A 24,755-nucleotide genomic window follows, 5' to 3' on the forward strand; every position below is an offset into this window, starting at 1 on the left:
GTATTCGTGACTTTTTGTTTCGGCAAGCTGAATTTATCACTATAGAAGCTAAATATTATGTACAATAACATATTAGTTTCTACAGTCATAAAAATAAGGGGAACATTGTTTATAGGGTTGTTAATTGTATAATTTTTACGTAAATTCACATTTAGTTAATTTGTTTATAAGGCCATAATTTGTAAACTATTCAACTTACCGATTTCCAGATTTCGAGTTATTAGACAGTGATAAGGAATGAGAGGATGCGATGCCAAAACGTTCTGGTAATAATAACGCAGTTTATAAATGGTTAATTCAAAAGTTATAAATAAACTTCTTCTGTTTATAACTTTTGATCTAATCAATATTTTATTGACGCTCGAGGGCTAGTTTTGTAGGTCTTTTGAAGACGAAAAAAAAAGTACTTTACTGTTTTCTCGTGGAAATGAACGGAAAAAAGTGACAATTAACCACCCTGTAAACAATCTTCCCCCCATTTTTATGACTGTAGAAACTAATATGTTATTGTACATAATATTTAGCATCTATAGTGATAAATTCAGCTTTCCGAAAAAAAAGTCGCGTCCAATTCTATATTACCTGGCCTATTCTATCTGGAATCATAAAACGTATACAATAGTGAAGATAAGGGGGAAAAGAAAACAACGGTAACTTGTTAACATTACATATACCTATATTGAAACAAATGAAAATACACTTTACACTTTGAAAACCTCCAAGTATTTAACGTAAAAAATAAACTCGATACTAATTATTAGGTAACGTACAAATATACATCATCACGACACTTCTATATATTGTATTACAAAAACGTGAGTACACCGATTTTACACCAATTTTTCCAAGCGAAACTAAATTCTTACAATCACTAAATACTATCTAGTGGCTACTAATAATTTTGTTGCCACTCTTTATCAATTTGGTAAACTAATAAATTTCCCTTACAGCTAAAAGTTCACTAGATTTAGTACTGGTTTAAGAATTACAACTGGAAAAAATGACTATCAATATTTTGCGCTTAGATATCTAGTATTGTTTAAAGAATATGTTATATGGAAATAAATAGTGATATTTATCGTCTTGTACCAGTAACTATTGGAAACCGAACAAAAACGATAATTATCACCATTTTATCAGAGGTTCTGTACCGCAGCAATTGATACAAACTGGTACAAGACGATAAATATGGCTATTTATTTCCATGTAACATATTCTTTAAACCGTATTAAATATATAAGAATCCGATGTTGCCAATTGCGTTTCTTATTTCGAATTTAGACATTTTTCCATCACTTAGGCCAAGAACTTGGGCATGAGCAAGGCCAAGAAGATGCCGGAAACGGCCACTAGGCTAAAATTGATCTTGGTAGCGGAGTTACAAAGATCCGAGTCGCACGTCTCGCAGACAACTTGCTCTCCATTTGCATTGTCGCACTTGTATTTCATATCTTTTTCCATCGAGACGCACTTCCTGGAGAACATCTCCTTCTGGGTGGTCTTATCTAGAAGAAGAGTGCAAAAAGCTATAATGTACGATTAGTTTCTTGGGTAGTTAGTAGGTCACGTGGAAGCTCGACTTGCATGTTAGTAATGTCGAATAAGCATGCATGATATACCAGCAGTTCTAGAAAGCATGTAAAAATCAACAAAATCTTAAATAAAAAAGGAAACAGGATGTTTTCTAAGTAATCTTTCAGTAGAAAACTTTGTATTAACATTAACATAATTAAAATTTGGCAAACCAGTGACGTGCGTATTTGTCAATGTACAGGATGTTAATTAAGTACGTTGACAAACTTTTAGGGATGGTTATTTGAGTGATTCTTCAAAGTGAGTTAAAAAAATCGTTAATAAACAATTTTAAAAAAGCAAAAAATAAGATTTTTTAATTTTTTTTTACTTTTTTTACTATAAGTTGTGAAAATCTTTATTTATTATTAACAAATAAAACTTTTGAAATATTTTTTTATTAAGTAAAGAACCAATTTGTTGTAAAAATAAGAATTATAATCATTATTATGTTAAAACCGACGAAAATCTAAAAAATATTGAAGTTTAACTGGTTATAACTCAGTCAATATTAGTCCAAAAACTTTTGAAAACGCATAATTTCGAAGGTAAACTCATCTAGTTTTTTTGTACAGCAATTTTCATTGCCTACTTCTACTAAGTCAAAAAAGTTAAAAGAAAATCAAAAATCGAATTTTTTGTTTTTTTTAATGGTTTATTAAAGATTTTTTGCATAAAATTTTTCTTTTAATTTTTTTAAATAAACCTTTTCGATGGAAAATTTAATTCTCTACAAAATTTTTCCTATGAACTATACCGAAATTTTGCTTCGTTTTCGTGCTATATTTAAAATACTGCAAAAGTGCATTTTCTCTCCTATCTTCAATTTCAACCCTCTGTTTTTTTCATTTTTAACTACCCTTCGAACAAGCCATGTGATGAAAATCCTCGAACGTCTTATTTCCTTTTTTGCAAAAAATGAGAATTAAAACGTATAAGGGTAAACGCGACAAAAATCGAAAAATTGGCTAATTGTAAGTTTGAGCGGCCATATTTCAATGTCAATTTTTATCCAAAAATACTTTACAACCTCTTATTTTGAAGGAAATTTTATCTACTTTTTTGCTATGAAGCAATGCCTATACCTATCTTTACTCAAAAAAAAACTAGTCAAAAAAGTAAAAAAATACAAAAATCGAATTTTTTTCAAATTGTTTATTAACGATTTTTTGCATAAAATTTTCCTCTTAAATTTTTTAAATAAGCCATTTCGATGGGAAATTCAATTCTCTAAATAATTTTCCCTATGAACTTATGGCGTGCTTCGTTTTCGAGCTACAATTAAAAAACTGAAAGGGGTGCATTTTCATCCCTATCTCCAATTTCCACTGTCTAATTTAATAGCATTCCGCGTTTTTTTCATCTAAAATGACCATTTGAACGATTCATGTAATAAAATATCTTGAACGTCTTTTAAAATCCTATAATTAATTAATACCCTATTTTCATAATGTTGATGTTGAAATTAAAACAAAAAATTACTAAAACCCCACAAATTCGATACAACTGAATATTTTGGAACTTCTATCTGATTCCTTATGGTGTTTCCAAGAAAAAATATATCTTGACTCATATGATTTTTTTTTTCTAAATATGCGATTTTAAATATTTAACAATTATATTAATTGCGAAAAATCTGATAAAATGATTGACACAATTTTTGTCTAAACTACCCTGTTGCCTCCAATAAAATACAAAATGTCTACCTCATCGATTTTTATCAGACTTCTTAATTTGCATTTGAAATTGTATGTCTAGCAAAAAAAATCCAATGAACTCTTTTCGAGAAACGGGTAATTCTAAATTAAAAAAGTAAGAAATCGAAAATAGTTCGTTTTTAGAATAAAATAAAAGATATCTTTTATCTTGGACACATCACAAGAAGTTACAAGTAGTGATCGAATTTTCGAAATATCCGTCAATGTCGAATTTATGAGGTTTTCAGTGAGAGCGACTCCCGCTGAGTTTTTACCTGTATTTAGTTAAATCATCGGCCTAAGTTTCATCATTCTGTATCAGATATATTTTAGAGCCGGTAATTTTTTTTTAAATTTAATAATTTAATTTGTCGACGTACTTGATTAACCCTGTAGTGTAGAGGTCAGTGCCCACAGACACGCCACTGGCTGTGCTGTCGAATTTTAGTTTCGGTAAGAAAATGTCCGTTAATGATTCAGTTGTGGTAAAAAAAATCAATCCAATTATGACGTGCACAAAAAAAATATTTTTTGAAACAAGAGATGTTTTTGCGATTTTATAAAATTATCTTCAATATTTTAGATTGCTCAAAAAATATTCTGCACAAGCATTGATTATTGCACTTTAAAAAAAGCTGTACTACTTAAATAGAAGTATATTTTTATTAGTATTAAATATAGCATTTTGAAATAACAGTAATAAGTGAATTTATTTTTTAAATTCAAATACAAAAATGATTTTGGTAAAGTTTTCATAAATGAGTCAAGCTACTTGACTGCCGAACTTAGGCAACCAACATTGCACTATTGGTACAATCATCCAAAAATCCCTAAATCTTATTGAATCATTTACAATAAACAATGACAAACTGTTACGTTTACGCTCGAGATAATGCGACCGCTGATTGGTTAGATAAAATCTCGTGAAAAATTACAGACATTACAGAATGTTTTCTTTTAATGCAATACTGATTTTATCGATTTAAATTTACCGAAATCACTGATCATGTGATTTGTAATTTTTTATCAAGACTCTGTATATACATCTAACGTACCAATAAACGTTCAATATTTTTAATTATCATTGAACTTTTAACAAATATAGTGTAATGCATTTAACATTAATCTAATTTCAAGGACAAAAGCACTTAGGTGGATGTATTTATAGACGCAGTATAAAAATATCGTCTCCCAGCGTCAGTTTTCCTTTACAGAACCGATTTTGCCGATACTTTACTCGTAGGCACTTTCATTATGATAAAAATTCAAATTTTTTTTTACTCTGTTATTTGTTTGTTGGAAAATACCAGCTGCTAGATCTAGAAAGCTGAGCAGTCTGCACTATCAAAACCTACAAGTAATTTTTTTCGTATGTCAGTGATGATAGCATAGCTTTTCACTAATGTTCAAATCCAAATATTTTGTGACGTGAAATAACAAATCTTTCAATAATTTCCATAACGATATCCTCTGTAAAATGTTATACAGGGTGTTAAAAAAGTTGTCAAAAAAATTAAAAGAAAAGATACTCCAACAAATAAGAAAAGAGATGAGTAATTTTGTTCTTTTAGAAAATGGATCTATTTTTGCGGAAATTTCAGTGGCGTAGAAGTGCTGCTCAAATAATATCGACGATACCCCCGAATCTCCTCCCCTGAATTATTCATAACCATATTCAAATTGTGTCAACTTAGTAAATAATACTCTCTAACATATATCAATTTATATCCATATCAATCTATGTATATGTAAATCAATTTGGTAGATATAAACAAATATAGATCTTGAACACCCTATATCTCGGAAAGGAAATGTTTCCGACAAATGGCCAAATGAATTTTTCCTTATTTGTTGAAATATTTTTTGCTTTGCTAAAAGTTATTTTAACACGTTTTTTTACTCTTTGTGTAAACTTATAGTCAAGAAATAGCATAATTATTTTCTTGACGTATTTGTTGGAAACTTTAAAATTAGAAACATAATAGGAAAACGGAAATCCCAAACAGGAAACCGCAAACGTAATTATGATACAAATATTTGACTTATCGCCCTGAGAAAATGACGTCATCGAAATTATTTTTCCAATTTCATGAATAATTTTTTATGCGAAAGTTCTTTTTTCTCTCAACTACTTTTATTATAATATTCGATATTTCGTCAGTTTCAAAAGATATAAGGCGATAAAGGGTATGTAAAGAGAAATTAAGCAATAGCAGATCAAGTCAAAAACAATACTTTATACGTTCATATTCATTATTGACATGTACTAATTATTTCTGTGCAAATTTACTGCATTTATTAAAAAGAGAGAAATTATTTATATCAATAATGAATATAAAACAATCAAACTATCTTGTTTTCCACGGAAACGCTGACAAAATCAAATCAGTAACAGACTTGATCGAACCAGTATGTTTCTCTATACATATCATTTTATATCATTTGAACGCTAAGTGATATCGAAAAACTTTTTTAATAAAAAATATTGAGAAAAATAAAATATTCATATAACGTTAAAAAATATGTGTGAAATTGACTGATCTTGCGGTTTTCTCTTTTCGTTTTCCTGCAGTGGCGGCCAATAATCAGTTCTGGGTTAGTCGCAATACTGGCATGCCTTATTATGTCCCTAAGTTGGCAGTGTTGACAATAGCCAGTATTAGCGCGTTGTTTAAGAGTAAATCTACAATACATTGGATGGATTGTTAATAGTAAAAAGGTTTGTAATGGAAATTATAGCAATTGTCCACGATACAAAGACAAAGAGATATGATATTGCGCATACCCGCATACGTCACGCGGAGAGTAAATAACGATTGGTGGATAATTTCCGCAGTATCGTTAATAATGGTAACCTATCTTTATAGTTTTTCTTTCGTGTTGTATTACGTGTGATTGTGAAACTTTTGATTCCTGTGATGATTAACATCATTGTCTATTAATTTTTTCCAAATAATTAAAACGTTTTAATAATCTTGGTCTTGGTTGAGGATTGCGGACGTAAAAATATACATCTCGGATTTGTTCAAGGCATTTTGAAACATCGAACTATATTGGTAATTTACTCCAGAAGTTGTTAAATCGAAAAAATAATGCCTATTAGATTCGTAACCGTAAACTATTAGCTTAAACTTTACTATTGTACCGCTTAAATCACTCTCCACATGACGTCATACGCCAAACGAACAGGTTTTAGTTCACGAAAATATCATATCTAGCCTTTGTACCATGGTATTTATCAATATCACCTTGCTGCGTAGTTAAATTTTGTTATTAGGTATTAGAAATCATCACTGTTGTAAGCTCAACTAAGCCGAAAATAAAAGTACAGTGGAATGAATATTTACCTTTGTATACTTGCTTCAGACAGACATTAGTAAGTTTAGTATCTGCAAGCTTCCCACACTGCGATTTTTGCCAGTCTTTCATTTCCTTTTCGCACCCTTCTCTTTCGCATTGGTAACATTGTAAGGCGTTGGCTGAAAAAAAAATACCAGTTGCTATTAGGATTAGTAGTGGTACAGGGATAATAATATCTGTTTTCCGATTTCAGGAAGTATGTTTGCATTTATTTATATTAACAAATATAAGTGTCTAATTCCTGACAACAGTCATAGCACATGCATTTAATATTAAACACTTTTAACGTAAAATGGTTTACTTTTCGAATCATTATCGCAGTTCCCGAAAAGCCCTATGGAGTGTACGAGTAGTATAATGGAACTAGTTTAATTGATAAAGTGGTTAAGCAAGGAAGCTTTAGGAAACCTCCGCTTTGGAGGTCATCTCTTTCTGCGTTTGTGTGAAATAACTTAGTATTTGAGTTCAAATAAGAAGTGGATCTTATTTGTGGAAGGGCGAAATGGGCGTGACTATTAGACGCCTTCATTATAGCCATCTTTCTCTATCGCACGGATTTCTATGACTTTCTTTATCGTTCTCACGTAACGGCCGATGAACCATGGGGACTTTCCGACCCTGTATGTATTTGGGACCGGAATGCCCTCAAATTTAAAATTAGTAGAGCTCAAGCACAAATTAACTGAGGGTAAGGAAATATACTTTGTTTAAAACAAGAAACAGAAAAAAATATAATTTTTCATGAATAAATAACAGAAAGAAAAAAGTTCAAAGTGTTTCAACATAAAAGCAAACTACTGGTTTCATTGACAAAGTGGTTAAGTAAGCAAGGAAAGCTTTTGGAAACTCAAAAGTAGGTGCCCGGAAAATTTTTAGAATTTGATTTTTTTGTATCTGGAGTTTCATTTAGCTTTTTCATCGATGTGAAACGAAAATTTGATATTTAAACTCGAAATTTAGTGTTTAGACATACAATTTTGTTTGGTGTCGAAATATTGTACTTCAACTTTCGAATTTGATGTTTGAACTCTCGAATTTAGTGTTTGAACTCTCGAATTTAGCATTTGAACTCTCAAATTTAGTGTTTGGACTCTCGAATTTAGTGTTTGAACTCTCGAATTTAGTGTTTGAACTTGGACCATAGCATTTGAATCTAAAAAAATTGTTTGAAAATTTTTAAACAGTAAAACAAAGGATGGAAAGTCGGAAATCAATTGAAAAAAGCACTTATTAAATTTTTTCCGGTATATCTTGCCAGAATAAATCTTAAAGAGTAAATTTTAATAAAATTTATACAGGGCTGGAAAATCTACATGGTTCATCTGCCTTTACATGAGAGCGACAAAGTAAAGTAAAGAAATCCGTGCGATAAACAAGGTTGGCTATAGTGAAGACGTTTCATAATCTGAATAGTCACCGCCCGTTTCGGATTAGAACTATTCAGATTATGAAACGTCTTCAATCTAACCATCCTTGTCTATCGCACGGATTTCTCTCATGTAACGGCCGATGTACCATGGGGACTTTCCAAACCTGTATATTCGGGACCGGAATGCGCTCAAATCTAAAGTTAGTAGAGCTCAAGAACAAATTAACAAAAGGTAAAGAAATATACTTTGTCTAAAACAACAGAAAAACAAAATATGAGGTATCCATACAAAAAAAAAGTTGAGTGTTTTTAACTAAATTTCAACATAAAAAGAAACTAGTTCTTTTCAGAGAAAAACAATATGTTTTGTAAAAATATTTAGAATCCATGTTATCAGCTTTTTCTAAAAACGGAAACAGTCTATAGATTTTTTTATAAAAATAATTTCTAGTAACGTTTAATCGCAAAATGTAAAATAATTCGACTGTTCTGTTGATATTGCTTACCTCATAAAAATATATCAGTACCTACAATTTTATTATTTCAACGCCTTCGCTTAACATTTTTTTCTTATCGGTTATTTCGTTTTTTCATGTTAGTGCACAAAGGCTGCTTTTAATCACTAGTCATTTTTTTTTCTATATCTCTTTGAAGGATGTTACGACTCTATATTTACTTTAAGGCTCTGTATAATGTATTATTTATAGTGGCAAACCTAGTGGCTAGTGCCAGGCTAGGTATTCGAAAATATAAAATAAATTTTTCAAGAAAAAAACAAATTCCAGAAATTTTGGTCCTCTGAAATAAAATATAAAGTGAGCACCTGACTTATTTCGATTTTATTTTTTATTTGAATACATTTACTTGTTTTTAAAATTTTACGAAAAATGCCTTCGTTTTCAATGAACGTATAAAAAAAAGTACACGCTGTATCTGTGCACCAGAACATTCATAACGGCCCTGAGTACCAACGTCTAGACTCTCTGGAGTCAAGGCGCCCTCATTTTCACAAAAATCATCGATTTCTTAACGCTACCGATACCCCGGCGTAACTTCGAAGCGAGTAACCACAAAAGGGTATTTTCTACAACGAGAAAAGATTTAAACAACTGTATTATTTAGGATTTTTAGGGTTTACGACATAACAATAATTCTGGTTATTTTCAAGGTCAACGGAGAACGACAAATAAAAAGCAACAAAAAACTGTGTAACATAGACGTTTTTAAATCTTCATTTTCCGTAAAGCAACTGACACTTTATTTAAAAGCCATATATACATGTAAATCAGCAGTTTCACTTGTCGGCACTTTGATCTCATTCAACCGTTTTCGGTGTCCTTGGATAGAGAAGTTCTAGGGAGCCCAACAAAATTAAGTTTACTGTGAAAAAAGGGGGTCAATCATTGCAGACTATTTTTTATATTGAAGTAAAGGTATTCAATTACAACATGTGTAAATTTCAGATTATACAGTGTGTGCAAGAGATACGGGTGGCTCAAATTAGAAAAAAATTGTGTTTTTTTATACCTAACAATACGCCGTTTAGAAAGTTTTAAAATTCAGGGTAGTTCCCCAGAAATCCGGAAAAACCCAAAATTTTGCAAAATCGTTTTATTTTTTCTGGCTTTATTTGAAAACGAATTTTAAAGTAAATTGCATATTTGCAGTGCCACTTTTTCGCTTTATTCAATGGCGTCAACATTTTTGCAATATGACATTTCGTCTTCGAGGGGCCATCATCGGGTTAATTTCTTTAAATACGTTGCTGCTATTTTTATTACAGTATCTAGTCATTTTTAATTCTGAATTAGATGATATTACTATTGTAATCGGGTAAAAAGGTTTTTAGCTTGTTTTAGCCGTCATTTAAAATGTTTCCTGAGTACGGCTCTGAACGTTTTCAAAATATCTATTGAAGGAAGTCATAACAGTATAAAAATCAATACAGCACAAAATATCCAACAATTTTTTTACTACTATTAACAATACTAATTGGAAATAATAAAACATTTCATAAACTCGTATTATTATTTTTTTTAAGTACCTACAACCTTTTTAAATTATTGAAAAATTGTTGGATATTTTGTGCTGCATTGACTTTTATACTGTTATGACTTCCTCCAATAGATATTTTGAAAGCGTTCAGAGCCGTACTCAGGAAAAATGATGGTTAAAACAAGCTAAAAACCTTTTTAAGCGATTGAATATTCTAGGATTTCTAGATCCCGATAATGAATGTGTCATTATTATTTATAACTTTTATTTATTGTGTTACAAATTTCTAGCTTTGAAATTACATCGATTTTTGTAAATTTTGCGCTGTTGATAGTCACCTTAACTTTTTCCAAAGTAACAAAGAAAATAAAGAATATTTCCCCAAATGCACGACAAAAAAAAGACCAATTTTTAGGCATCGTATTTAATTTACAAGAGAAAACCAGTGGAATTGGAAATTGAAACACGTTAGAGAAATGACCTGGTTTGAGTTTACGTTGTTAATAATTTACATAAATAAGTAGAGTTATCGAACTTTAACCTCGCGTTTTCAGTAACATTTTTGACAGCGGAAAACTTTGCTCTCCCTTTCCACATGAAGGGCCGGGTAGTCGCTTTTATACAATACAACAATCGAGAGTTATTATTAAATGCGATCGAAGTTTAACGAGAATTGTACGCGTCACGCTGGCGCTTTCGTTTCGCGGTTTATTTTTCATAAAGGAAGGGTGGATGTTGGGGGTTGGAATAAAGGACTGACTTAGCGAGAATGTAAAAAGAAAGTTATTTGTACAAGAAGAAGGACACTTGATTGTAAATACACAATATTTCGTAAGAAATTGGAAAAGAAAATTGTTTACCGTTCTGCATTAATTCTGCATAATAATAAGAAGTGGATCTTATTTGTGGAAGGGCAAAATGGGCGGTGACTATTAGACGCCTTCATTATAGCCATCTTTCTCTATCGCACGGATTTCTATGACTTTCTTTATCGCTCTCACGCAACGGCCGATGAACCGTGGGGACTTTCCGACCCTGTATATAATAATTATATTGTACATAGTTTACACACAATACATTTTTGAACGCGTACGCATCTTTACCCGAATTTGACGCGCAATATCTCCGATGTCCGAGGTTTGTAGGTTCGCAGGTGTACAACTGCTAGTCGATTATTAGCGCTGTTGCCCCATCTACATAGTCTTTAGTCGTTCATTAAAACTACTTAAATATATTTTTATGTTGTTAATTAGTCAATATGTATGCTATGTGCATATGAGTAGATTTATTTGCTATATAGATAATGTTTTTCGCAAATAATTTCAATAGAATTTAATTTTTTCAAATTGGCAGCGGCCATAAGAAAAGCATGGGACCCCCCTGCGCTCCTCACTTCCTTCGGACCCCGATATACCTCCTTAAGAGCCCCCTTAAAAAATCAGCTCAAAAAAAAATTTTTTAGAGGTCGCTCAAGATTTTTAAAAATTTCCAAAATCGTCAAAAATTTATTTTTTTTTTAATTTTTTTTCTCGCTATTTTACCATTTTCTAGGTTGAAACAAATCTCGATCCTGAAAATTTCAAATCGATATTTTGATTTCTAAAGGTCACTCATAATTACTTTAAGTTACAAAGTAGTGTATCTATGTTTTCGAGCGACCTCTAAAAAATAAATATCAACGAACTATAATTTTTATTGAATTTGATGAACAATAGAAAAATTAAAAAATTATAAATATTTGATACTCGGAGTGCGGTACTAAATTTTGCCTCGAGAAATTTTCTAAGTGTCTTTATTTCTATTCTTTTGTTCATCAAATTCAATAAAAAAATTATTAGTTCGGTGATATTTATTTTTAGAGGTCGCTCGAAAACATTTTAGGTACAGTACTTTTCAAGTTAAAATAATAATGAGTGACCTTTAGAAATGAAATTTGAAATTTTCAAAATCGAGATTTTTTTCAACCTAGAAAATGATAAAATAATGGGAAAAGAAATTAAAAAAAAATTACATTTTTGACGAATTTGGAAATTTTTTTAAATCTTGAGCTACTTCTAAAAAAAATTTTTTTCAGCTGATTTTTTGAGGGGGCTCTTAAAACATGATAAACTAACATATTTTCACAAAACATGAAAAAAAGAATAATTGTTTTTTGGGCCACCGTACTGCTCATAGATTAAAACTGACACACCCTGTATTTTGAGTATTGCGGAAAAGCGGCAACACAAAAATGCCTCAAATAAGTAAATACAGACAAAAGTTATTTTGTTGCTGCAGTCGCATTTTTTCGCTCAAGTAAACTAATACTTGCCAGTTTGATTATTCGTGTTGCTCATCACAGTTGTGCAACGAGGCAATTTTGTAATTCGATCTATAGTTAGAGTAGCATGCAATTTTTTTGTAACCACTGCGCGTGAGTTGATTCTAAATAGTAAGGTTTTTCAACATTCGTTCAAAACAGGTGGAGAAAAAGTTGCCAACGGTGAATAATTCTCGCGAAACAAAAACATTAGGTGAGGGAATAACCTGGTACCGACTAGATGATGTCATACCCTTTATCTGATGCATAATTTAGCGACCATACCTTCAATGTTACAATTCGACGATGTGTGTCACGGTAGCTAACATTGCTATGAAAATTATTACGAATTTGGATTCATACGAAATTAATAAATAGTCGATATATAGGGGAAAACAAACGGGAGCTATAAATAAACGTTAAATTAATAAATATCGATTGGTATTCAGATCAAAAGTTCAATTTGGAAAGCGAGGCCTAGATAAAATAAATTTGAAGGTTTCTAAATGTGAAAACGTAATTTCAATTACAAGAAATTCGGTTATTGTTATTTATTTGGACGTTTCTTCCATATTGGATATTTTACCACCTGTATGAATTTTTTAATACTCGAGGGCTTTTTTGTGAAAAAAGTTCTGCCTAATCGAAAATCTCATTGAAAAAAGCGAACAAAGCAAAACACAAAAATACCCACAAACATATATCGCGCGTTTAATTAATTTTGAGTTAAAACAAATTCAAACTGTCAAAAATGATTAAAAACGAAATGTCATTGTCAGATAGATTTTCGAAAAATTAACAACAAAGTGAGTGATGGAATTTTTGTAGTGTGGCTGTTGATTACACAAAACTATTTTCACAAAAATAGCTCTGACTGATCCTATTGGGGCTGGCGTTTACTTAATTGTTTTTTAATTTTTTTCACAGGTGGCACAGTACCCTGTAAATAAGGGGAAAGTTACATTTCGCCTAGTACATATACCAAGTGATATTTTTTCTTTTCATATTTACATCCAACTGTTGAACAGATTTTATATCATTCAAAAACACATGAAACAATAATATTTGTCCATAACTGGAGTCAAAATCAAAACATAAAGACCTATTTATTGATAATGAAGGTGTAGGTTAAATTCTTACTTTATTTTTGTTCTGAGCAGATATACAGGGTGTTCCACCTAAGGATTCTTCTGTAACTCTAATTGTAAAATTTATAAATAAAAATGGTTTTAATAAAAGTTGCCTGCCATGTAAAGACAATATTTTTAGCTTTACAGGGTGGACACTACATAACTGCTATTATAAATGGAACACCCTGTATTTACTTTTTCGAATTCGTTGGTTAATATTAGGCGGAGTTAATTAAATGTACATGGTGTTTAAAACTTACCGTTTTCGAGATAATCAGTTGAAAAAAATCACGATTTCAGCAGAGACTATTTTTTCGGACTTTAGAAAAGAACCTAATTTTTCTAGAAAACTGTTAGAGATAAGTATGGACAACCTTATATCAGTTGAAAGGGCATTCAATTTTGCATTAATGTATGACAATTAATATGGGTCATTCCATTTGAAAAAAAAAGTTTTTCAACTCGTAAGATTATTAAATGTAAATCTCAGTATTTCCGAGCTTGAATAACGTACACGATTTGCTCACAGATGACAAGATAGAGTAATTTATGCCAAAACGAACTGTGAAAACTGCAGGTTTCTAACTCTTACGGTTAGACGCTATCTAGCCTCATTTAGAGAGCTGAAATCGCGATTTTTTTCAAAACCAACTGATTATCTCGAAAACGGTAAGTTTTAAACACCATGTACATTCAATAAACTCTACACCTAATATTAACTAAGGAATTAAAAAACGCAACAATATACAGGGTGTTCCATTTAAAATAACAAAGTTATGTAGCGCCTGCGCGAAATGGAAAGCTAAAAATATTTTCCAGATGATCCCAGACAAATTTTATTAAAACCGTTTTTTTTTAAAAAATTTACAGTTACATAGTTACAGAATAATCCCTGTTCGTTGAAACACCCTGTATATAATGACCACTTTATCATTCTTAAAAACATCTGTTATAATAATTTATATTCCTGCAGGTATCTAGTGGCTTGGAATATCAAGAATTGATGACCTCATTTATCAAGTGCAAGGTTTGTTTTTAAGTCATTATTAATAGTAAGTTAAGTTGAAACACCAAGAAATAAAAGTTATTTTCCCCACAAACATTTTTATTGTGAAATAAATACTAGCGCGAATCACAATGACCACGATAACCATAGAACAAACAAACGCTTTTAGAGAAGACCTGCTTTTTTAACTTTCATACAGAATTTTGGACGTGGTTTATTTAAGAAAATGTCTAATGTTTGAACCAATGTCTTTTTACAGAAAATTTGTTGTTTTTTATCATTTTCAGGTGTTTATAAAAAAATCTAATATTATTTTCTCACAAATACCTTTATTACAAAAATAATAGCCTGATTCACAATAACCATAATAAAGAGGCAGAGGTTTTACCATAGCGCAAACAATTTGGCTTTATTTAAATTTTGATATACAATTTTAAAGAGGTATTTCTTCAAAAAATCTACAAACATCTACAAGCTATTCGAAGCTATTTTTAAGTTCTGTTTACACCTTTCAAGTTGTATATACGAGTTCAATATAAAGCGCAAAGTACTGAAATAATTTTACGCACCGTTACCTCATTTGAATGTCATGGAAATCTATTCCACTGAAACACTTTTAAGGCAAAGAATAATCCCAGGCCGTTGGTTTTATCAAGCTCCACAAATAAATTTGTCCTATGAAGTATTACCAGTTTTTAAGGAAAAAAATACTAGACGTACTTTTTGTTAATCATGGTCAATTTTAATTTTATTTTATCGATAAGGAAATTTTGCTGTTTTTACGTTATGTATCTTTAACACTTACACGGCTATAAAAAAATGTATACCTATACCTACTCGAATCGCACGAACTGACCAGGTAACTTTCCAACAACCGTTGCTAGAATATTCTACTCGTAGACATAATAAAAATAAGCAGTTACAGTGGCGTTCTAAGGACAATACGTGATGTCATTAATTAATTTCTTAATTAGTATACATCGTTTAATACGAGGTGGACTTGCTCAGTGGTCACTTAAAAGAGGTTTCTAAAATCGTACCAGCATAAAAACATTTGCGCCGTCCTAAAATAATACCCGATGGAATTCGAGTCAGGAAACTTTCAATACGCATAGTACAGCAGGAAAAAATTAGCAACAAAACGCTTACCTAGTTGGAAAACTGCCACACACACGAACAAGAGCACAAGTTTCGCCATGGTTTCCTTTTAAACAATGTATTTATTAAGATGTCGCTAGAGCTGTACTGCGTGGACTCGTAGTGTAGTGTCCTCGATATTCTTCTCTTACCTTACCACTCTAGTGTAAAACTCGTGGGTTCGGCAACATTCGAAGTAGCAGGAGCCGCTTGGCCATGTGACCAGAACGCGGAATTTTCGTTGGAGGCTCAGCCGTCCATTACGCGCAAGCTGGCCGTACACGATCGTTCATTAGCGTCGTTCTTTCACGCGGTGTTCACAGGGTGCCTGCGAAATGTTGGGAAATCTCGAAGCTATACTCTGTTTGGATATGAAAGAGAGTAATAAAACCCCGAGATAAGAACCGGCCATGGGCGTGCTAATATTTCGTTTCAGGTAATTAAAGGGTAACACTAATGCTAACAGGTAATGGGTGTACATTAGTATTTTTTACTGGATACATCATAGGGCAGGAGCCAGTGTATTGTGACAGATCAATCCAGTCTTAGAGCTGAATATACGAAGACGTGCTAGTGGAGCAGAGCAAAATTCGACTTGTGTTTAGTGACTAAAGTACACTCATTTTATTTTAAAAAAGAAATACCAACGCTAAACAAAATTTTAAGTGAACTTTCAGAGGACAACGATTTGCCAAAAATCAGTAGAAGCAAATTATGGGCCATCTTACGAGAATTGAATTTTTGCTGGGAAAAGCAGAACAGGAAGTCGGTTCTTATCGATAAAGATGAAATTATTTGTCGGCGAAGATCCTACTTAAGATCAATTAGAAAATTCCGTGACGAAGGAAGGAATATTTATTATCTAGACGAAACTTGGGTCAACGAGGGATATACTGTAACAAAAGTATGGCAAGATAAAAATGTAAAAAGTTTTTCGACAAACATTTTTGGATGGACTTTCAACAGGGTTCAAGGCACCTTCAGGTAAAGGGCGAAGATTAATAGCGACACATATAGGTAGTGCCAGTGGTTTCGTAGATGGCGGCTTACTTTTATTTGAATCTAAAAATACAGGTGACTATCACGAAGACATGAACGCAGATGTTTTCGAAGAGTATTTTACACAGATGTTGGATCTTATTCCTCCGGGGTCTGTAATTGTCATGGATAATGCCAGTTACCATTAACGGCAGACCGAGCGGACGCCTACGACTGCTTGGAGGAAAGCCGATATAATTCAATGGTTATCCGGAAAAAACATTTCTTTTGAAACAAATATGGTGAAAAAGGAACTTTTGACACTTGTCAATCTTAATAAAGATCAGAAAAAATATGTTATCGATGAAATGGCAACAAATCGCCAAATAACGGTACTACGGTTACCACCTTATCACTGTGAACTTAACCCAATCGAATTAGTCTGGGCGCAGGTAAAAGGAGATGTAGCGCGAAATAATACGGCGTTTAAATTAAGTGACGTGAAAATTTTGTTAAAAAATTCCTTGGAACGAGTAACTGCAGATAACTGGCAAAAATGTATACATCATGTACAAAAAGAAGAGGAGAAAATGTGGGAACTCGATAATTTAATTGACGTTACTGTGGAACCTATCGTTATCAATCTAGGAGACGAATTCATCAGAATATTCAGAGGATGAATTTTAATATACCTACTTTTTTATTTTCTTTATTGTACATTTATACAACACTACATTTACTCACCATAATTTGAATTTTCAAAATACATATATTTTTGTGTGGAATAAAAGTCTTCATTAAATTGAAATAAATATTTTAATAATAATATTAAATCATTTTATTTGAATTACTAAAAACCCTCTTAACCCGGTTATGATGCTTAAAGTAGCCTCATGTTTAGAAATGCTGTTTTTATATTGTTTACTTATAAGAAAAATGGACCGAGAAATTGAGGCGGCATAGACAAAGACGGATTGTCGGGGATTAAATTTTAGCTACCTGCCACAATTTAGTACAACCCGGTCACACAAAGATTTTTTAAAAGTACACCTCATCTATACATAATACAAAAATATTGAATATAAGCACCAGTACTACATTTATCTACGATTTGCATACATAATGAGCTTTTATTACTCTCTTTCATTTCTAAACAGACTATAGGTGGCCAAAATATGTCGTCTGAGCCAAATAAATCTTATGCAAATGTTGCTGGATTCAAAGATACAGGGTGTTCAATGTTTGAATTGTATTTTGAAATTTTTCAGTAATTTTGAAGAGTGTGAACAAAAAATTGGCACTATTATGTTTTTTGACATGACAATTAAAGAATTTTTAACTAATTTTGGCGTTGTTTGTATATGACATCAGTTATGCCCTATTCCTTTGACAAATATGGAATTTTTTTTTTTTGCTTTTAGAATTACGGACATTATGTATTGAAAATGTGTAAGAACGTCCTTGTTTCATAAAAAAGTCACTCTTGTTAATTTTCGATATCTCCCTTGGTTATCGAAATATTTGCATTTATACCGGGTGTCCCATTTTAAAATATACACGTGAATATCTTTCAAGTTAAGGGCTTAATGAAAAATTTTTTTAAATAAAAGTTGTAGGGTTTTGAGGGGGACATCTAATGGTGTCCTCGACCATGATCTTCTAAGTCAAGTTGATTTTTTCAAATGGAAACGCATATTTTTGACACCAGAAATGAAAAAGGCAGAAAATTTGCAGAAAAAACCATGACCTTCAAGGTCATTTGAAGGTCATTTTAGTTTTTGTTGCAAAATTCTACTTTTGAGACCAGAAATCAGAAGAGCGGGCCATTACACGTCTATCTATGACATTGACCTTGACCTTGACTTTCACGGTCATTTCATGGTCAAGTTAATTTTTCGAGTAAAAACCGGTATCTTTCTGACCAAAATAGAAAGTGCGGAGAATTCTGCTTCCGGATATAACCTTGATCATGACCTTAAGTTTCAAAAGTCATTTGAAGGTCATTCTAGTATTTTGCAGGCAAAACTTTAATCTTGTTCATATATTTCTTTTTGATATGTGGGGCCCGCCATAATTTTCCAGAATACCCATTAACCCTTTGCGGCATGCATTTTTTATTCAAATGTTCAGAGTCCATAAAAATGGACTTACTACCAAATTAGCTACATTTATTTATATCTACATTATTTTTTTATTTTATATTACGCGACTCGCATGAGTTGGTAAGCAAAGTAAATTTGTGGTACTTAGTAACCTTAATTAGATACAGATACATCAGTCAAAAGTGACAGATGGTTAAAAGAAGTACAGAACATTTTACGGCGTAACTAAGGGATCAGAATATTAATAAAAATAGTTATGAAATTCCGAAGAAGTACCAGAACCTCGGTTTGTGCCATTGTTTTTAATAGTAAAACATCGCCTAATTCATTTCGTCATAGTTTCCGAACACTTCCATATTTTCAGTCAGAAACTTTCTTTCCTACGGACAAGATCGATCGTGTATGTCCAGCTATATCCTCACGCAAATCGGTTGTAGTTTACAGATTTGCCAAGAAAGGACGAACAAGCGAAAAAAAATGGGTGTTTTTGTGGGTGTAGAAGGAAATCAACGTGATGGCACAACAACAATCGGTCAATAAATAACTGTCTATGAATCGGTCTGATTTTTTATGTAATTTTGCTACTAAGGCTAGTTTTACATGTTAATAGCCATCGATCTGAACATCTATCTATATATACAGTATACAGTGTGGCTCACTAAGAACCAGGATGTTCCTTTAAAGCTTTTTACTTACCTTTTAGATGTACTTGCTGAATCTTCTGCCATGTGTTTAGAAGCGATTTTAAGGAAAATGACTAGGGATTTTTTTCAAATTTCGTCGAAGAAAACTTACTTGTACCAAATTATTGCAATATTGTTCTGTTTTTTTTAACGATTTGTCCAAAATTTTATTTAAAAAGAATAAGTTCCCGACAAGAGTCGAAGAAAAGCAAATTAATTGGATAGTTGCCCAAATTTCTAGGAATCTTCATCTCTAATAGAGGACAATCGGCCAACGCGATGTCCACACCCCCATCCATGCGTCCGTTGAAGTTGGCGTGATGAGGGAAACATCCGAAAATACCGTTTGCCGTTTGCCCCTTTGCCGGCGCAATACACGCGGAGCTCGGTAAAAATGCCGTTTCTCCCCAGATGAGAGGTACTTCCTCAGTGAATGATGTAATTAGAGGACATGGCGCCCAACGAGGGACCCTATCACAAAATTAAAGTTATCAAAGAAATTTGACATTTAATATTAATTATAAACGGTTATACCTTAAGTTGCATTACAATAAAAAACGTCGTACTAGGTACATTTACACAATAAAAGTAAACAGTTAACAAAATCATTTTATAGTTATCACTACATATACACGACTTGCAGGACTCATTCTATTTCCCACGAATCATGCTAGAGAAGGGGTGGGGCGATTTTACAAAAGCTTGGGCGCCGCAATCGCCAAAACAACCCGCAAAGTGCCACAAAGCTGAAACTGATGCTTTTCGCAGAATTACAAAAGTCAGTTTGACACCCTGAACATTCAGTTTGATAACCGAAGATCTTTTCACAGTTGTAGTTTGGTTTTCCGTCTTTTAACTCGACAGCAAGGCACATCCTTTCCACCACCTTCGTCTGTGTTGTTTCGTCTGCAAACAGAAAATATTTCGAATACTAGAAAGTTGTTTTGTATAATATTTAGTAGGTATATATAAAATTACATCCTTAAAAAGCATTTATATTATTTATTAGCAACTTACAAGAAGACGTATAATAGGCCTAACTTTTTCCCGAGAAGCGTTTTTGAATGCATGAAAGGCATTTTGAACATCTATTATAAATTTTATTAATGTAATAAGCTTTTGATAGCTGAGTAAAAAATGTTTTGTTTATGTTAGCGTTGTAAACTAAATTAACTTATTTAGGTATAGACCGATCAAATTAACTCATTTAGAGGGGAAAAAAAATAAATTTTTACCTGGAGTTTTATAAGTGGATATGGTAAAGGGGCTTATAACAAACGAAAAAAAAAATAAATGCGTGAGCAGGGGCGGCGGAGGTTTGATTTTGGGGGTTGAAAAGTTATGAAAAATTGTATCATTGGAATTTCTGGCGAAAGTTGACGTCAAACAAAAAAGTATCTAATACAAAAGTTGTAGATCATTAAAAAATCTACAACTTTTGTACAAGTCATTTTTAACATAACCTCAAAATTTCCGAGAAAAATGCGAAAAACAGTTTTTTTTCTGATCTTTGTTTTTATTTCCCCAAAAATAATTTAATTTTGACGAAACTTGGTGTAAGTATACCTTTCTCTGTCTTAAATAACCTCAAATTTTTTTAGAAAAAAAAATCGAGAAGTTTCTGAGATATTCAATTTTCGGCCTGAAACACTTTTTTTTCAAAGAAAAATTCTACTTAAAAAAATTATCGTACAGAGTTCTGCCGATAATAATTTTTTTCATTTTCACATATACTTTTTGGTGAAATAAAAAAATTTGCAATCACAATTCAAAAACATGCTCAAAAATAAAAAAAAATAAAAAATGACGCAGCAATGAAATTTTCAGTAATTGTTGTTAATTTAAAAAAAATCAGTAACTGATTACACCATTCAATTGTACGGAAAAAATACAAAAAAAAAACTGTCTCATTGTTTGACCCAAAACTATTTTTATACAGTATTGCTATAAGTCGAATAGTGAATAAATAAAATAAATAATAATTTTTTTTCCGTAGGATCGATTAGTGTACTTATTTTTTTTAAATTTGATGAATTCATACATATACAGTGTGTCCAAGATAAGGATGGGATAGCATTAGGATCTAGGAAACGGTAAAATATACAGGGTGGCTCAGATTAGAAAAAAGTTGTATTTTTTATACCTAACAATATGCTATTTAGAAAGTTTAAAATTCCTGGTAGTTCCGGAAATATCCGGAAAAACCCTAAATTTGCTAAATTGTTTAATTTTTTCTGGCTTTATTTGAAAACGATTTTTAAAATAAATTACATATTTACAATGCCACTTTTTTCGCTCTATACAATAGCGTCAACATTTTTGCAATCCGACGTTTCGTCTTCGAGGGGCCATCATCGGATTAATTTTTTTAAATACGTCGCTGCTATTTTTATGACAAAATTTAAAGTCATTTTTAATTCTAAATTAGAGGATATAACTATTGTAATCGCTTAAAAAGTTTTTAGCTTGTTTTATGTATAATTTAAAATTTTTCCTGAGTACGACTCTGAACGCTTTCAAAATATCTATTGGATGAAGTCATAACAGTATAAAAGTCAATACCGCACAAAATATACAACAATTTTTTACTACTGTTAGCAATACTAATTAGAAATAATAAAATATTTCATAAATTCATATTATTTTTTTATTAGGGACGTTTTAAATTATGGATTAAAAAAAGTTGTTGGATATTTTGTGCTGTATTGACTTTTATTCTCTCCTCTCTCTCTCTCTATCTCCTCCAATAGATACAGGTATTTTGAAAGCGTTCAGAGCCGTACTCAGGAAAAATTTTTAATGATAGGTAAAAACCTTTTTAAGCGATTAAAATAGTAATATCATCTAATACAGAATTAAAAATGACTAGATTTTGTCATAAAAATAGCAGCGATATATTTAAAAAAATTTATCTGACGATGGCCCGTCGAAGACGAAACGTCGGATTGCAAAAATGTTGACGCCATTGGATAGAGCGAAAAAAGTGGCAATGTAAATATGCAATTTATTTAAAAATTCGTTTTCAAATAAAGCCAGAAAAAATAAAACGATTTTGCAAAATTTCGGGTTTTCGGATTTCGCGTCAATAGTAGACTTTGCCGTTAATACTTTGTATTGCTGAAATCTCAAATCATCCAGAGATAATTTATCATTTATGCATTTGTAATTTGACTTACTTAGATGTTTATAGCAATACTGTACAAAAATTAAGTTTTGGGTCAAACAATGAAACACAGTTTTTTTTTTATTTTTTTCCGTAGAATTGAATGGTGTAATCAGTTTTTGAATGTTTTTTAATTTAAATAAATTATCAACAATAACTGTAAAATTCATTGTTGCGTCATTTTTTATTTTTTTTTTGCATTTTTGAGCATGTTTTTGAAATGTTATTACAGATTTTTTTATTTCACCAAAAAGTATATGTCAAAACGAAGAAAATAATTACCGGCAGAACTCTGTACGATGATTTTTTTAAGTAGAATTTTTCTTTGAAAAAAAAAGTGTTTCAGGCCGAAAAAAATGAATATCTCAGAAACTTCTTAATTTTTTTATCTAAAAAAATTTGAGGTTATTTAAGACAGAGAAAGGTATACCTTCACCAGGTTTCGTCAAAATTAAAATATTTTTGCGGAAATGAGAAATAAAAAACGAAAAATCAGAAAAAAAACAGTTTTTCGCATTTTTCTCGGAAATTTTGAGGTTATGTTAAAAAGTAACCTCTACAAAAGTTGTAGATTTTTGCATGATCTACAACATTTGTATTAGATACATTTTTGTTTGACGTCAACTTTCGCCAGAAACCCCAATGATACAATTTTTCATCTTTTCAACCCCCCAAATCAACCCACCGCCGCCTCTGCTCACGCATTTATTTTTTTTAGATTTATTATAAGTCCTTTTATCATTTCCACTTATAAAAGTCCAGGAAACAATTTTTTTTTCTCCAAGTGTAATTTGGTTGGACTACCTATAATTTATATCTAAATTTTGAAAAGAAAATTATTAAACACCAAAACTTTTTATATTTTATTAACAATATTTTCATTATCTCCGAATGGAAGTGGATTACAAATGAAGCTATATTTTTAAAAGGACAACCTTTTTCAATAAAAAAAATTCTTCTTAATCTAGAATGGGTTAAAAATTCAAAATGTCTTTGAGGAGTATGATTATTTTGTAAGAAAAATGTAAAAAAATATTTTCTTCTATTGAAAAAAGAAGCACATTTTGCAGATTAAAGTTCAATTTTTGTGATGAAATGTATTACCATTGTATAAGTTATACAATGGTAATATGTACTCCACTGGACTATCCTCTGACTTTAGAGAATTTTGTGTTAATCAACGACTCCAATGTAAGTTCGGTTGCCTAACAGTCGCGGCCACGTGGGACTCGGGCATTTATAAAGGCACTGCATCTGTATGTATTAATTTTGAAAAGAGATGCCACAAAAGGATGTGCACTATCTTTAAAAACAGTAACAAGATTATAGTAGGTAGATGTGAAATTCAAGAACTTGAATATCTACCTACACAACTAACTACTACGATGTTGCTACACTGCTAATAAAAAAATGATGCTATTAAATATATTGTGTACCTGTATAACTCCATTTTATGCAAGCAAATTGGTACTCTGGCACTAGATGGAAAGCTGGGCATGTCTCTGTAGACCAGGTTTCGATGTCTGTATCACATCCGGGGCCCTGGCAAGAAAAGCATTTTAACGCAGAGGCTACAAAGAAGAGTGAAAAATATTTAATAATTATTGTTGTATCCGGACCAGTGAAGTATTAGACAACGAATTCAAAAAGTGTCCGAATCAGAGATATAGAGTAAGGAGAAGGCTCAGCTCAGCTTCTGCGCATCCTATTTTCGAGGGACAATACCAATGCCGCCATTTTGAACATGAATTTTGTTTTGTTTTGATTTTTGATGAGTGAGGTTATGTTTCGTGAATTATTTATTAGTTAATATTTATTTATAAACATATAATTTACGCCTGGAACGGCAAATTTGCGCTGTGTTTTTTAATATTCAATACATCTTTTCTACACTGAAAAAAACGCTTATCGTTTAGGTATTGTTTTTTTATGTCATGTGCTGTGAGGGGATGCTTTAATATAAGGCGTTTTAAACCAAAAGGAATTACATTTCATCGGTAAGAGTGGTTTTATGTATTCATTTCTTGCAACAACTGTTTAAATTGTCTTGTAGTTTCCAAGGAGTGATATGTTTATAAAATGGGTAAAAAATCTGAAACTTGATCGCGAATTTAAATGGTCGGAGAACGAATTTGTTTGTTCATGTCACTTTAAAGCAACAGGTTTCGTGAAAGTCAAATTCGCCTAAAGCCTGATGCAGTTTTTAGAAGTCCATTTAGCAATAAAGCCGACGCTTCATCCACAAATTCCATCCACCTGGTAAA

The 24,755-nt window shown here is 31.6% G+C and overlaps 1 protein-coding gene and 1 long non-coding RNA gene across 2 annotated transcripts; both read right to left on the reverse strand.

Moving 5' to 3' along the window:
- Positions 1–653: 653 nt before the first annotated feature.
- LOC108916348 lies at positions 654–15,752 on the reverse strand. The gene is made up of 3 exons (XM_018722575.2): positions 15,578–15,752; positions 6,617–6,748; positions 654–1,505 (listed from the first exon to the last, which is right to left on the reverse strand). Exons 1-3 carry the CDS (start codon positions 15,624–15,626, stop codon positions 1,297–1,299), a joined length of 390 nt encoding a protein of 129 aa, XP_018578091.1. The 5' UTR covers positions 15,627–15,752; the 3' UTR covers positions 654–1,296.
- A 4,064-nt stretch (positions 15,753–19,816) lies between these two features.
- Positions 19,817–24,057, reverse strand: LOC108916344. The gene is made up of 2 exons (XR_001964767.1): positions 23,928–24,057; positions 19,817–20,234 (listed from the first exon to the last, which is right to left on the reverse strand). It is a non-coding gene; the product is annotated as an uncharacterized LOC108916344 (long non-coding RNA).
- Positions 24,058–24,755: the final 698 nt, after the last annotated feature.

This window comes from Anoplophora glabripennis, unplaced genomic scaffold (genome assembly GCF_000390285.2).
Source record: "Anoplophora glabripennis isolate ALB-LARVAE unplaced genomic scaffold, Agla_2.0 scaffold1083, whole genome shotgun sequence".
Classification (NCBI taxonomy): Eukaryota; Metazoa; Arthropoda; class Insecta; order Coleoptera; family Cerambycidae; genus Anoplophora; species Anoplophora glabripennis.